We start from the raw sequence: 12,892 nt of genomic DNA, 5'->3' as shown, positions 1-12,892 counted from the left end.
CAGTTTCTCTTATTTGCATTTATCAAAAATGCCTTTTGAATTCCTCAGCAAATGCACCGAAGGGTTTCCCGGTTGAACTTGGATATACCCTTTTTTTTAACTCTATTTGTATCATATTCTACTTATACATGTGTATATCATGAAATAAAAAATTATCTGTAATACATGTACTTTGGCCGAGAGTTAGATTTTCTTAATGCTGCTGAGATAGCAAATACGGCTGAAGGATTAATGCAGATGTGAAGAAGCAGCTTCTTTTTACGGCAGGAATTTATTAATGATTGTCGATAGCATCCTATCATCTTCTCATTTCTTACAACTCACAACTCAATATTTGTCGTCATTCTCAATGATGAACGCCGTTTTTCTATAAGACTTTGAGTGTGCAATTGGAGCGTCGATGGCAAAAGAAAAAAAATACAACTACTTTCCACAATTGCCGATAAAAATATATCAACATTTAAGATATATCTTGTAGCTATTTGCTGTCATGTTTGATAGTTTGAGTAATTAGACGATAAAATCGTGTAGTCTATATGAAGATCATTTTTTACAACCTTTAAGACAATCAAGGTCAAAGTGGATGAACCAAGACACTCCTTCGCAAGTGTTGACAATAAGAAAACCGGTTGAATTTGTTTTAAATTTCTAGATCTTGTAGTATGCACCTATTCTCTGGTATAGACCACCTCGAGTATGATTTAAACGGCTGATAACCTTGGCCTCATGCGTGTGTCAAAGCTGATCTATTATTACGTGATGAATTTATCCATTGGCACTACTGTTCTTCTTTAATAAATTTAAAATAAAAAAATTCAATGACAATTGGCTTCGTCCTCATGGTTTAATCGAGTTTTTGTCGTTCTACAACATATCAGGTATATCCTGAAGTGACCGCCAACGTAATAAGCTAATCTCAGCAAGAATTGACGGAAAGCAACTCCGCAAACGAAGGAAAAAAAAACTTGCCGTCGAAAAAGTTGAATTTCAGATCACTCCTCAAAGCACAACTTAAAATCACACAGCATGGTAATTATTGTCATTCGCAACACTTGAACTTCTACCAACATACCTGACTTTGTTTTCTCTGAAATAGTCGCGATTAGAGCTTCTTACACCGGAAGGTATACTGAGATCCTAACACTAAACATGTACGAGTAGTCACAAACCATGTCCATATTAACATTCTTCCTCAGGTCTCCGCGTTGATGGTCGAAGACCCAATGAACTGAGAAAAATCATTGCGAAAACCAGTGTTCTCGCTCAGGCAGACGGATCGGCATACATTGAACAGGGAAACACCAAAGTTTTGGCGGCGGTATATGGTCCACAGGAGGTATGTTGGCTACCATTACAACAGGATACTGGTACCATAGCTCATATTTTATCCAACCAGGTCCGTCACCGAATGCAAATATTACACGATAGAGCCATCATTAATGTAGAGTTCAACGTGGCACCCTTCAGCACAAGCGAGCGTAAAAAGCGATCCAAAAATGACAAGTAACTACTGACTCCACGGCAAAAATGGTGATGGAGATATGACAATGGCATTAAATGTTTGACGTTTTATCTAGGCGATCATTGGAAATAGCATCATCAATTAGACAAACATTCGAGCCTGTAGTGCAAACGTCACAGTTCCCTCGCTCACAAATCGATATTTATTTGCAAGTGCTTCAGCATGATGGAGGTAATGCATCCCGGATTGTAGAAACTCTTGGTGGTCTACAGTGTCTGAAACTTTTGTCACACAGGAACTTTGCAAGCCTGTATTAATGCTGCGACGATGGCATTGATTGACGCTGGTATTCCCATGATCGACTACGTTTGTGCTTCAACGGCAGGATGTATTGACAAGCAACCTGTGCTGGGTACGTTCAAAGATTTGAATTAAAGCCTTTCACGAATGACATCTAATAACGAATGTTTCTTTCTTCCAGATCTCAATTATCTTGAAGAGTCATCAGATAGTCCAGAACTGACGGTTGCCATCCTGCCTCGAACGGGAAAAGTGAATTTGATGTCAATGGAATCTCGCCTTCACGTTGATATGTTGGAGAGTGTGGCATCCTTAGCTACGGAAGGATGTGAGCAGATTCATACCATACTTGATGCGGTTGTGAGAGACACTACGCAGCATTTGAAAGATAGCTTGATGCAGTAGAAGAGACATGGTGATAAATAAAAAAGCAGTCAACTTCATGTGTGGATTATTTGTCCTGCCAAAGACTACCACCTTAAACTCTTTTGACCCGTCATGGAAGACGCCAATACCAATGGCTTTCAGGAGCAAATGTAATTGCCTCTCTGTGTTCAATCATTCACTATAGCCCAACACGTAACTTACTAGACTAGTCTTGGGCATTTGGCCGAAGTCAAGGCTCAAGCGCAGGAGATGATGGATCATAACGACGACGATGAGTTGTTCAAACAAACCGAGCCATCAAATGATGAACAAGACTCGACCAATGCAACCACAATTGAAGCTGAATCGGATAGTAATGTAATCGAAGTGAAAAAGAAGCCGAAAAAGAAGAAGAGAAAGGCAAAGACGGCTAATCTTCCTGAAGCCGGTTCAATCATCCCTGACGACTATGTTGAAAAGTACAACGAGGATCCCGAAAACGACCCTTTCAACCCGTAAGTTACTTGACAGCATCCTGTAATTATCTGCGTGACGCTGAAAAAGTAACATTGTATGTCGCATCCATAGGGCACGACCACTTGGGCAACGCGTCGAGTATGCCATGGCCAAGTACAGAAAGAATCACAAGTTTTCGATATCCAAAAAAAATATCTTTGACGATTACCTACGATTCGGCGGCATCAATACTGGACAAAACGCATTTTTGGGCCGAACAACCGGATCTGATAATCCTGGCGAAGAATTGATGGAAGAGGACTTTGAGGCGGCCAAGACTGGAATCGATGCTGTTGATGATGATCTTGACGAAGACACCACAGTCAGCTTCTCAGAGGTGGCGCAGATCTATTTTGGCAGCCGGTTTATTCGACAATCCAAATTTATTCAATTGTCAGAATTCCACGAAGCCCCGGGTGTCGTTGACGCCTTCTTACGATATCTCGAAATTCGCAACGTGTGTCCAGAATACGCTGATGACATTGCAAAAGCCAGAGCCATTTGTGAAGCAGCCCGTCATGAACTCCCCAATTGTAAAGTCTTGATCAACATGTTTCCAGACAAATTCAATCAAGCGTGTTGCATTCTGTTTGAGGGCCAGCAAAAAGACATTGTAGACTTCACCCCCACTTGGAATACCGGTGATAGTAACCTAGAAGCCACATATGGAAACTTTTTGTCGGACATTGTTGGTATGACCAGACCGGAGGCGGTTGCCATCGTGGAGCCTATTGTGGGAAAGCATGAAGGTCGTAAGGTTGTCAACAAAATACCTATGCAAAAAGTCAAAGTCGTCCATGTGGAAGGTCAATCTGGCGCCACTGAATCATCATCCACCACCACACCAAATGCCAGCCAGTCAAATCCACAGCACTCTGTGTCTGGTGTCTATGTTACCATCAAAGTGTGCAAGTACGAACAAGAATCTGAACAGTATTCAATTTTATTGGAAAAGAATATTGGCGATCGCTTTATCCCGAACATGGTATTTTCAGCAGACTTCTACCAACTTGATAATGGGCAATGGTATGTTGATCAAGTTTGCTCCATGTTTCCGTCATTTTATATAGAGGAAGGAGAGGATAGCGATACGGATATGTAAATCGTTTTTGTAATAATATGATCTCACAAACTCAAAAAATTTCACTTCATTTTTTTGGAGGGGAAATGTACATTTGTTATATATATATGTATTTTTTGGGTGGTTCGTTTTCATTCAAATAAGCGATGACAGTGCAATTATTCGGGGAAGGCGATTATATGTAGTTGCCTGGGGGGTATATGGGTATTATATATAAGTCACTCTATATCTTGCGGAAACGACCAATTTTGTGACCGCACGAGGGGCAGAAGTGTACAACGTCTAAAAAAATGTCCGTTAGGCACAATGACCGGGTAATTCGCTTTGAGATCAAACTCTAACGTACCTTTAAAATATTTTACATAGAACGGAATCCAGAAGAACACAATGGTCAAGACAAGTCTAAGGATGAAAGCCTATTAGTAAAAGACAGGACATATATGCCCGGTAGATGGTAGTTACTTACAAAACGAAGCTGAAAAGCCAAACACCGGCGCCGGATCGATACCTGATTCTGGTCATAACCCATTTTTTACAGGAAGGACAGTAGGCTTCTACTTCGAAATCAGGTAGAGACGGCAACGGCATTGAGTGACGTTCAAGAAGGTGGGGGCGACGACTATCATGGGTGTGGGCAACTGATTTTTCAGTGATCTGATCATTGATAGGATCTTCTAACCTCGGCATGGAAGAAGAGACTGAAGGAGAAGAGAAAAAATGCTGTCGGTGAAATATGGAATGAGGAGTATCAATATTTGAAGATGCGTGACTAAAGCTGGAGTGAGCCGAGTAAGCGGACAGAGGTGATGGACTTGGTCTTGTTAGAGTTGGTAACACGGTCGGGTCTCCATAAGCCGATTTTTCGTCCTGCGTTTGAAATTGCTTGGTACTGGTCGCTTCTTCGTATTCTGTTATGGTATAGGTTGGGATGCTCGATGAAGATTGATCTCTTATATTTTGCGATTGGTCTAAGGTAGGAGAGCGTAACCGATGTGTTTTTCCATGATCTGGCGTGTTCATAGTGATATGTTGATCTCGTGTGCTATGGTCGCTTTGGGTCGGTGAGGGCGGCACAGCTGCGGTACCATGATATCGATGCACTTGTTTGTCCTTTCTACTATGTAGTGGATCTTGTAGGTGTGTTGGCACAGGTGACTGAATAGCCAGATTGGAAGTGGATGAATACTGTGCTTTGGTTGTCAGCATCGATATGATGGTGTGAGAAGTGGATTGAATTCGAGGAAGAAAGATGGTAGAAAGGAGAGAGGGAGGAATAGAAGGTGATCAGGCAGGCCAGCGTTATAATGTATTTATACACAACGAAATATCACGAGCTAATAAAATGACTTGACCATGCAAGTAAGTGGAAACTATCCGGCAGATCAAATATGGCAACGCGCTTTTGGCATTTTGTAAGATAATAATGGGATGTGGGTATCATGTGAAATCAACTGGCTTGCTCAGGCGACAAGCATGCAATTTTACAATGACTCTATCATCCATGAGCATATTCCGCAAAATGGCAAACTTTTTCAAGTCAGTCCCAGTTTCTATCAAAGTAAAGAAGCCTCTCCTCTTTTCATGACCGACCGTGACTTGGGACGCAGGCACAAACAAACCAAATCACCCGTGAAAAAACAGTCATAGCCCAGGCAAGTCAGTTATATAATATCCATTTTATCATTGGTATCTAAAATAATTCATCATATAGGATGGAGTGTCTTTTTCTGTAGTGGACATACATATGTACAGGTTGATATAGGTTGTTGGGAATAGAAGGGAGAAGTGGCTTGTACCAGCCAATGCCATGAGAGAATCTCCCAGCAAAAAAGCTTTGTTCCAGTCAGACTGAGATCGGAGCCATGGGTCGATCAAAACATAAAAACAGTGGTTGCATCGTGTCGCCAAACATTCGAAGGTTGATATTCTTCCCATTCTTCATCGCTCTCGTTAATGCATTTCTTGCTATTCATGCCGAGCATGGCTTTGAGGGTTCCTTTAAAACCCTTCTTCTCTTCCTTAAGGTAATACTTCCATGGACAATTCTTCTCATCTTCCAGTCTGGCATCGAATATGAAGCATTCTTCCTCATGATCTGCCCTATCAAAGTAATGCACTTTTGGAGGTGCGTCTGCAAATGACACTCGTCTTTTAGGACTGGCTGGTTCTGTGGAGGCTACTGATGGTTGTGAGCTAATAGATGAAGTGGGTGACGCCGGCTGTTGTTCCATCTGCGTAGATGATGTGCGTCGTGTGAGATTGAGCTTTGAGAAAGCGTTTGTGAGCTTTCTTCCTGATCCTTGATGTTGGTGCTTTAGCGTTGTGATAGACATGGTGTTTGAGTGTGGACAAGAAGAGAAAGGCAATGGGTTTTATGACCATGCCCGGGCTTAAAATTTTCAATTGGTGGGGAAAAGGTCACCTACTGTAAAAGGCAAAGTTACCACAGCGCCACTAAAATGATTGGCTCCGTATGATGATCAGATGAGAATGTCTTTGTTGGCCAACGCTTGGGAAATCACACTTTTCCATTTCAGCAGTCCCTGCGCTGACATCTTTGCTTGCCCCCCACTTTGGAATATTTACAAAGCCAGCCTCCTGAAAGATATGCATCCCTCCAGGCAAAAATAGATTCGAGAACTGGGTAGGGTCAAAGCGTTCAGACCCCGAAAATATAGGGTAGCTAAAGAAAAGAAAAATTATATTGCAGTAGTAAAGTCATTAGTAGCTTTATAGCGCTTTTAACGAAGCTAACGAGCCTTCGCAATCTATTTTCAGGATATGATCGGGGTCACAAATCAGCCAATGATGATCGTTCGTCGAACGGGCTTACTGGGGCTTTCCAATATTGCAAAGGAACAGGTCCCAATTTATTTTTTTATAGCTTTTTTTCTGCCAGCTTCATAACCTGTCGCTTACTTCTTGAATCAACCAAACTTCCTCCCGAGGAATTTCAACCCACATCCTTTCAACCTTTTTCTCCAACTTCATATTCTCTCGGTTCATCACGCGCCAAAACAGTAATTTGACTGATGGTCCAAATTACATTCAGCTTCCAGGCATTCAGCTTTAATGGCATCTGCCAAACTGTGGCCTTATCACTTTGTCCACTTATTGGAAAGTACGACGGAATAGAACCTGTCTGCTATTCTCGTAATGTCGATCTCGCTGGCACTCTGATTTTCCAGCCAGGTAATAAAAACCGCTCTCGCCCCTCCCTCGAATAATATCCACCACGTTTCCTAACCTGTCCTGCTCTTAGCTACCCTTATTATCGATATCGTCGCTATTATCATGACGGCCATTATGATTTATCACATCAAGTCAAAGTACACTGCTGTCGGTACGTAACCTGGGGGCAATGTTATGAGCAACGTTGGTCAAAACGGGCAACTCTGTAACACGTCAATATTTTTCTACAGGTCGCAAGGAAATCGTCATGTTCTTCTACCTATATATGATTACTGTCTTTTTGGAGATGCTTTTGGTCACTGGAATTATCCCCACCGCCTCTTCAGTCTATCCTGTAAGTACATGTTGACCAACGTGCCTGCATGTATTTTTTTATTCATCATTTTTAATTTTATGTGCATATAGTGGTTCACAGCCGTTCATGTTGGTTTAATAAGTGCTACATTCTGGTGCTTATTGTTGAACGGCTTTGTTGGTTTTCAATTTGCTGAGGATGGTACGCCATGGTCACTCTGGGTAAGTCATTCTTGAATGTCCTCTATGCATAATAGGATCGATGCTCACTCTCTATTCAGTCCATTCGTATCAGTTCCCTTGTTGTCTTCATCCTCGTCGGTGCTATCGCCATCGCCACCTTTAATGAATACGGCCCCTTCAGCTACACCAGTCCTTCGGTGTTGTGGGTGTTTTATTTCATCGTCAACGGCATCGCTTTCGTTGTCTATGTCATTCTTCAAATCATTTTGGTTGTTAATACTTTGGATGATCGATGGCCTTTGGGAGATATTCTTTTTGGAACCGCATTTTTCATCATTGGCCAAGTCCTCATGTATATCTTCTCGGTTGTCATTTGCGACCAGGTCAAACATTATGTCGACGGCTTGTTCTTCGGTACCATCTGCTCGCTGTTGGCTGTCATGATGGTATACAAGTACTGGGATTCCATCACCAAGGAGGATCTGGAATTCTCAGTGGGTAGCAAGCAGAACGTTTGGGAAGTGAAGGAGCTTTTGGGCGAGGATGAATTGAGCCAAAACTACAACTCCCAAGATAGATTTGCTGCTCCCCCGCCCCCTCACCACCAACAACAGCAGCAACATCAGTATGGTCAGCAGTATGGTCAATTTGAAGGTGGCAATGCCTACTAGATTCCCCATCTCCCCTCTACTTAATGTAGATAAGCAATTGTCCCCTTTCCCCTCCCCAACCCGCATATAATCAATTCAAATTCACGGTACATTTCATGAAAAAAAAATACCAAACATACGCCTATGGGAAATTGTGTAGAGTCAGTTTTGCATGTAAAATGGCGGCCTCGTCGTTTGTGTGGTATGGTTTGTGGCAAAATGTCAGCTGACATTGGGCATTCCTACGCTTTGACAACGCTTTCGTTGGTTCACCGGCCCACTAACATGCTTTTCCCAATAGAAAACTATGAATGGTGGTACGACTTTCGCGAAATTGTTTGCACGATAAAAAAAATTGTGCCAAAAAACGCACAAATAATTTCAAAGATATAAAATGCAGCCAGGATGTTTGCATGATTCAGTTTACGTTTCTCTTCTTCTTTTCAACTAACAAATTCTAATATCATGGCTTTACCATTGGATCAACGCCGTCGTATTGCTCTGGCTTACGACGGTTCAGAGGATGCTCAAAAGCTCTTCAAATGGGCTATCACCAACATTTTCAAACCCGAATCAGATCATATCATACTTCTGTCAGCTATTAACGGCACAGAAGCCAGGCGTGGAAGTGGGTCTGGATCTGAGTCCATACTCCGTCGTCGACTTTCACTACCCATGACATCCGCAAACCCTAGCGAAGTGAGCGCCATGGTCAATGATCCCTCTCAACATGAACTTCTCGGATCCGATCTAGCTAGACAAAGACTTCAAGATATGGCCGCCGAGCTGCATACCCTCTCTGCCACAAGCGAAGAGCACATTTTATGGGGCGATCCAAGGCAGCTCATCCCCAAGTTCACGCAAAACCACTCGGTTGATTTACTTATCATGGGATCCAGAGGTCTAAGCAAGGTTAAGAGTGTCTTTGTAGGCTCAGTCTCTGAAAAATGTATTCAGGAATGTCCTTGTCCCGTCCTCGTGGTCAGAAATACAACCATTTAGTACGTACGCACGTACGTGGCGTGAAACTTTCCACCCTAGTAAATCACAGTGCACATTTTCAACATCAACAATTATTCGACTATGTATATTCTTTAGTTCTTTTGAAGGATCAAGCCTGGGGAAGAGTGCATTGGATCCAATTGTGAATAAATCCAAAAGTAGGACATGAAAAATATGACGAAGGGCGCCAAAGAGGTAAAATTGAAGCCCAAATCATGCATTGAGCAATAATTTTTTTAATGGAGTCCCGCTGGCGTCCCCTTACCTGAGCTTATCTTTATCGATCATCATGGTGGGCCAAATGGACATAACTTTTCTCGGGACAAGTTCGGCGGTCCCTTCAGCGACCCGGAATCATCAGTCTATGGCATTACGACTGCCCACGGGCAATGTTCTCGTTTTCGACGTAGGTGAAGCGACGCAGCATCAGTTTCAGAAATCCCAAGTTCGAACCGGTCGCATTCAGGCTATCTTCATCACCCACTTGCACGGTGACCACTGTTATGGTTTGCCGGCGTTGATATGCACCATGTCCATGACTCTACAAAATGAAATTTCTGAAACACTGGAAATATATGGTCCAGCTAACCTTCGACGGTGGCTGCGATCGACGTTTCAATTGACATATGCAACGTTCCAGCGGAAATACCGAGTGCATGAATTTTTGTCGCCAAACGATCCGAGGGATGAGAACCTGGGCTTGATGGAAAACGAGCTGCCTGGTGACAACATTTATTCACAGCCGTCTTCACACTGGCAGGTCCAATTAGAGGATGGTTACACTGTTACCGCCGTACCAATCTTACATTCCATTCCAGCGCTTGGTTACATTGTTTGCGAGCCACCTGTGCCTGGTAAAATCAACCTGTCCGAGATAAAGCCTATTTTAGACCGTCAAAAGGATGCACTCGCGCGCCAAGGAATTAAAAACCCAATGGTTCTGTTGGGTCAACTACAGAAAGGTCAAAAAGTCGTCTTGCCCGATGGCACAGAGTTATTGCCAGCACCCACCCGGCGTGGTCGTAAAGTCGTCATATTAGGAGACACCAAAGACGCTACATCTGTTATACCGTTTTGCGAAGCATACCCTCCGCATGTTCTAGTCCATGAAGCCACCAATGCTTTGACGTCGGCCGATCCTCCCGGCACAACGCTCGAGGAGGTCACAGCATCAACCGTCGATCATGGACACTCCACGCCACAAATGGCAGGTAGTCTCGCTAACGCCATTCAAGCAAAGCACTTGCTCCTGACCCACTTTAGCTCAAGATATCGTGGCGATGAATCTCCTGGTGCTCTAGCATTGATGGAGGAGATAAGGGCACAGGCCATTGAAACAGCCGGTCATGAAAACGTGCATTGTGCCCGGGATTTATGGTCATTTAATATAGAGATGTGAATAATGTGCAAATTCATATGCATGCTATATCTTTATAAACACACAGACTCAAAGAGTGGGAGCAAGCTGAAAACAGTACCATACACAGCGACGTCAATTTATTAATGAGAATATACTTCTTCACGCTACGCTAGGAACCCAATAAAAGAAAAAACCATGAGACTTTTAGGAGTGAAACCAGTTCAAGTGAAAGTTAAATGCATCGAGAGATGGCTCTTCCATGTTCAATACGGTGTCATGAACGAGGTACAATCTCGAGCGAGGTGACCAGGCTATATGGATCAAGCACAGTCAGATAGGTGGCACTACAATGATATCGTCATGTTATTGCTCCTTACCTTGTGACATTTAAAGCAGGTAAGAGGATCATTTCTTCGTGGATTGTCACGGCCGTACGTATAACTTCGATTTCGACGATAGGCATCAAACGCATCGCTGCTTTTTGAGGTGTCATACGATGGTGGTGCATCGCCTGTCTGAGCAAATTCTGGGCCAGCCCCTAATCCTGTTCGTGGTGTGACCCAGTCATTGGCATAATGCGCTGACTGCCCTTCACCTTGAGGCATGCGGGTATCTGATGACGAGGAAAATCCTATACCACGATTGACTGGAGGAGATCGACGTTGATGATTTCGACTGCGGGGAGACCGCGATCGAGTAGTTGACCGTCGTCGTCTGCCACGGGGAGGTGATGATGGTGATCTAGAGCGACTATTGGAATAGGATCGTCTTCTTTGATACTTTGATTTTGATTCACTTCGTCGTCTTCCCCGCGAACGGCTACGAGACCTAGATCTGCTGCCACTAACATTGGGTCAGGATCAAAAAATTATTTATCATGAATGATAGAGAACCACTTACAAATGCTGACCCCCCCGTCCTCGTGATTCGCTACCCACACGGTGGCCAGCGTCAGAGCTACCACTACGAGTATGTCTATCATTTCTCTGCCGTAACCGACTTTCCTCCACCAGTTTGCGTTGAGCTTGGATGTCAGCCGCTTTCTCCTTTCGACTTTTCATGTCTTCAAAGTAACCATCCAAATATCCATTCTCCCATCCTTCAGCATCAAACTTCTCGTCATTGGCGAAGGCAATTTCATTGTAGTACTGTTCAACAGCTTGAGATAACTCTTGTGTAGGAGCCATACGCTGTGTCATACTTAGCAGGCTTGACTGTATTGGCGAATAGGGGGTATACTCCAACTGAAGTTGATGTAATGAGAGTAGAGTTAAAATATTTTCTTACAGTAAAATGCATAAACTCTATTACTGTACCTTGGCTAACGGTATCATTGGCCCTACCGGTAATTCAAAATAGCTTTTCTTTGGCATATCTGGTCGTACTGTACCTGGCGCTGTCATTTGAACAGGGTTTCGGCTATTTTCAGCCTTTGGAATCTCTGGTACATGGCTTGTTAAATGATGTGGGTTGGAAGCATTGTTGGACATGACTACAGCATTCTGGATCAAGGTCACAACTGGGAGTTGAAAGTATTCCTTTTCTTTCCATATAGTGATAACCTGTTGAAGACGATGAACAAAATTAGCCAAAAGTCTTGTTCCTTACGGTTTCACATCCATTTAAACCCGAATCACATTTTCACCTTGAGAACCTGGTTTTGTTGGCTATGATCACATCCTTGGCAATGATAGGCCAAACGAAGTAATGGAACCAACTTGGGATACAAGGTATCCTTAATCCAAGGGATTTCCTTTCGATCACTGTGTCCAACAAGAAGCAACGGTCAGTCCCAGAGACGCAAATTTCAACAGCTGCAAAGCAACAAGGCCGTACCCATAAGCCAGCAAGTCGTTCACTAGGTAAATGAGATGCAATCTATCCTTAAACGCAGACTTGGATCTGGCCAAGGCAATCATCAGGTCGAAAAGTGACTCAAGCTGCGTTGGCTGCTTGCAATGTTTTGCTATCCACGATTTACCAGCCTATACATATACAGGTTTGTCAAAGATCGTCAGTACCAATGTAGGTAGGTACACTGAGGGAATGTGTTCGGTAAAACTCTTTTTAAGGAACTATGCAATCTCGTAAACTTCGTACTTCAACATGGGCTCTTGAGCATTCCAAAATGGTCTTGTGCAATATCGTCCACATTTCTTCTGCGTCTTTAATGTTGGATTCTCCATGGCTGGTGGCCATCAAGACTCTAGCAAACGCTTGGTAAGCTGTTGTAGGATCTGACGGCGCCGCTGCATCCGATACGCGCTGTTGGTTCATCAGTGCTGTTGTAATCTAGCCTTTCTGACGTGTTTCAAACTGTGCACCCAGCGGCATAGGACACCTGCTGAGCTGAATATGTAACTTTTTTTGAGTAGCAACCTGCAGCAGTCACGCAACGACATATGCAAAGAGCACATCGCTCTGGCAGTCTGCGACCTGTCGGTCATGCTGCGGCCATCCAAACACTATATCAGTTATTCAATGGA

General features: G+C 43.4%; 8 protein-coding genes across 8 annotated transcripts; 5 read left to right on the top strand and 3 right to left on the bottom strand.

The window, feature by feature from the left end:
- Positions 1-400: 400 nt before the first annotated feature.
- K450DRAFT_264413 (uncharacterized protein) lies at positions 401-2,167 on the top strand (the record flags this gene model as incomplete). Its single annotated transcript, XM_051592773.1, has 8 exons — positions 401-403; positions 1,097-1,124; positions 1,197-1,336; positions 1,397-1,503; positions 1,540-1,559; positions 1,628-1,693; positions 1,758-1,874; positions 1,944-2,167. The coding sequence occupies 8 exons, from the start codon at positions 401-403 to the stop codon at positions 2,165-2,167; spliced, it is 705 nt and encodes a 234-aa protein (XP_051449429.1).
- A 94-nt stretch (positions 2,168-2,261) lies between these two features.
- K450DRAFT_219798 (uncharacterized protein) lies at positions 2,262-3,800 on the top strand. The gene is made up of 3 exons (XM_051585429.1): positions 2,262-2,298; positions 2,379-2,643; positions 2,717-3,800. Exons 1-3 carry the CDS (start codon positions 2,280-2,282, stop codon positions 3,744-3,746), a joined length of 1,314 nt encoding a protein of 437 aa, XP_051449428.1. The 5' UTR covers positions 2,262-2,279; the 3' UTR covers positions 3,747-3,800.
- A 1-nt stretch (position 3,801) lies between these two features.
- K450DRAFT_219794 (uncharacterized protein) lies at positions 3,802-5,016 on the bottom strand. Its single transcript, XM_051585428.1, has 3 exons — positions 4,192-5,016; positions 4,072-4,127; positions 3,802-4,007 (listed from the first exon to the last, which is right to left on the bottom strand). Exons 1-3 carry the CDS (start codon positions 4,929-4,931, stop codon positions 3,949-3,951), a joined length of 855 nt encoding a protein of 284 aa, XP_051449427.1. The 5' UTR covers positions 4,932-5,016; the 3' UTR covers positions 3,802-3,948.
- Positions 5,017-5,548: 532 nt separating this feature from the next.
- Positions 5,549-6,404, bottom strand: K450DRAFT_219792 (uncharacterized protein). The gene has a single exon (XM_051585427.1). The coding sequence runs from the start codon at positions 6,056-6,058 to the stop codon at positions 5,597-5,599; it is 462 nt and encodes a 153-aa protein (XP_051449426.1). The 5' UTR covers positions 6,059-6,404; the 3' UTR covers positions 5,549-5,596.
- A 217-nt stretch (positions 6,405-6,621) lies between these two features.
- Positions 6,622-8,075, top strand: K450DRAFT_219790 (uncharacterized protein). Its single transcript, XM_051585426.1, has 6 exons — positions 6,622-6,917; positions 6,988-7,068; positions 7,148-7,251; positions 7,323-7,433; positions 7,493-7,560; positions 7,651-8,075. Exons 1-6 carry the CDS (start codon positions 6,758-6,760, stop codon positions 8,063-8,065), a joined length of 939 nt encoding a protein of 312 aa, XP_051449425.1. The 5' UTR covers positions 6,622-6,757; the 3' UTR covers positions 8,066-8,075.
- Positions 8,076-8,195: 120 nt separating this feature from the next.
- On the top strand, positions 8,196-9,191 carry K450DRAFT_219785 (uncharacterized protein). The gene has a single exon (XM_051585425.1). The coding sequence runs from the start codon at positions 8,510-8,512 to the stop codon at positions 9,044-9,046; it is 537 nt and encodes a 178-aa protein (XP_051449424.1). The 5' UTR covers positions 8,196-8,509; the 3' UTR covers positions 9,047-9,191.
- Positions 9,192-10,598, top strand: K450DRAFT_219784 (uncharacterized protein). Its single transcript, XM_051585424.1, has one exon. It carries the CDS (start codon positions 9,336-9,338, stop codon positions 10,443-10,445), a length of 1,110 nt encoding a protein of 369 aa, XP_051449423.1. The 5' UTR covers positions 9,192-9,335; the 3' UTR covers positions 10,446-10,598.
- On the bottom strand, positions 10,598-12,891 carry K450DRAFT_219779 (uncharacterized protein). The gene is made up of 6 exons (XM_051585423.1): positions 12,507-12,891; positions 12,243-12,391; positions 12,052-12,169; positions 11,723-11,968; positions 11,307-11,650; positions 10,598-11,249 (listed from the first exon to the last, which is right to left on the bottom strand). The coding sequence occupies exons 1-6, from the start codon at positions 12,681-12,683 to the stop codon at positions 10,751-10,753; spliced, it is 1,533 nt and encodes a 510-aa protein (XP_051449422.1). The 5' UTR covers positions 12,684-12,891; the 3' UTR covers positions 10,598-10,750.
- Between the last annotated feature and the right edge of the window lies 1 nt (position 12,892).

This window comes from Umbelopsis ramanniana (genome assembly GCF_025399195.1).
Source record: "Umbelopsis ramanniana AG unplaced genomic scaffold K450scaffold_2, whole genome shotgun sequence".
Lineage (NCBI taxonomy): Eukaryota > Fungi > Mucoromycota > Umbelopsidomycetes > Umbelopsidales > Umbelopsidaceae > Umbelopsis > Umbelopsis ramanniana.
This window is presented reverse-complemented; position numbering and strand designations above follow the sequence as displayed.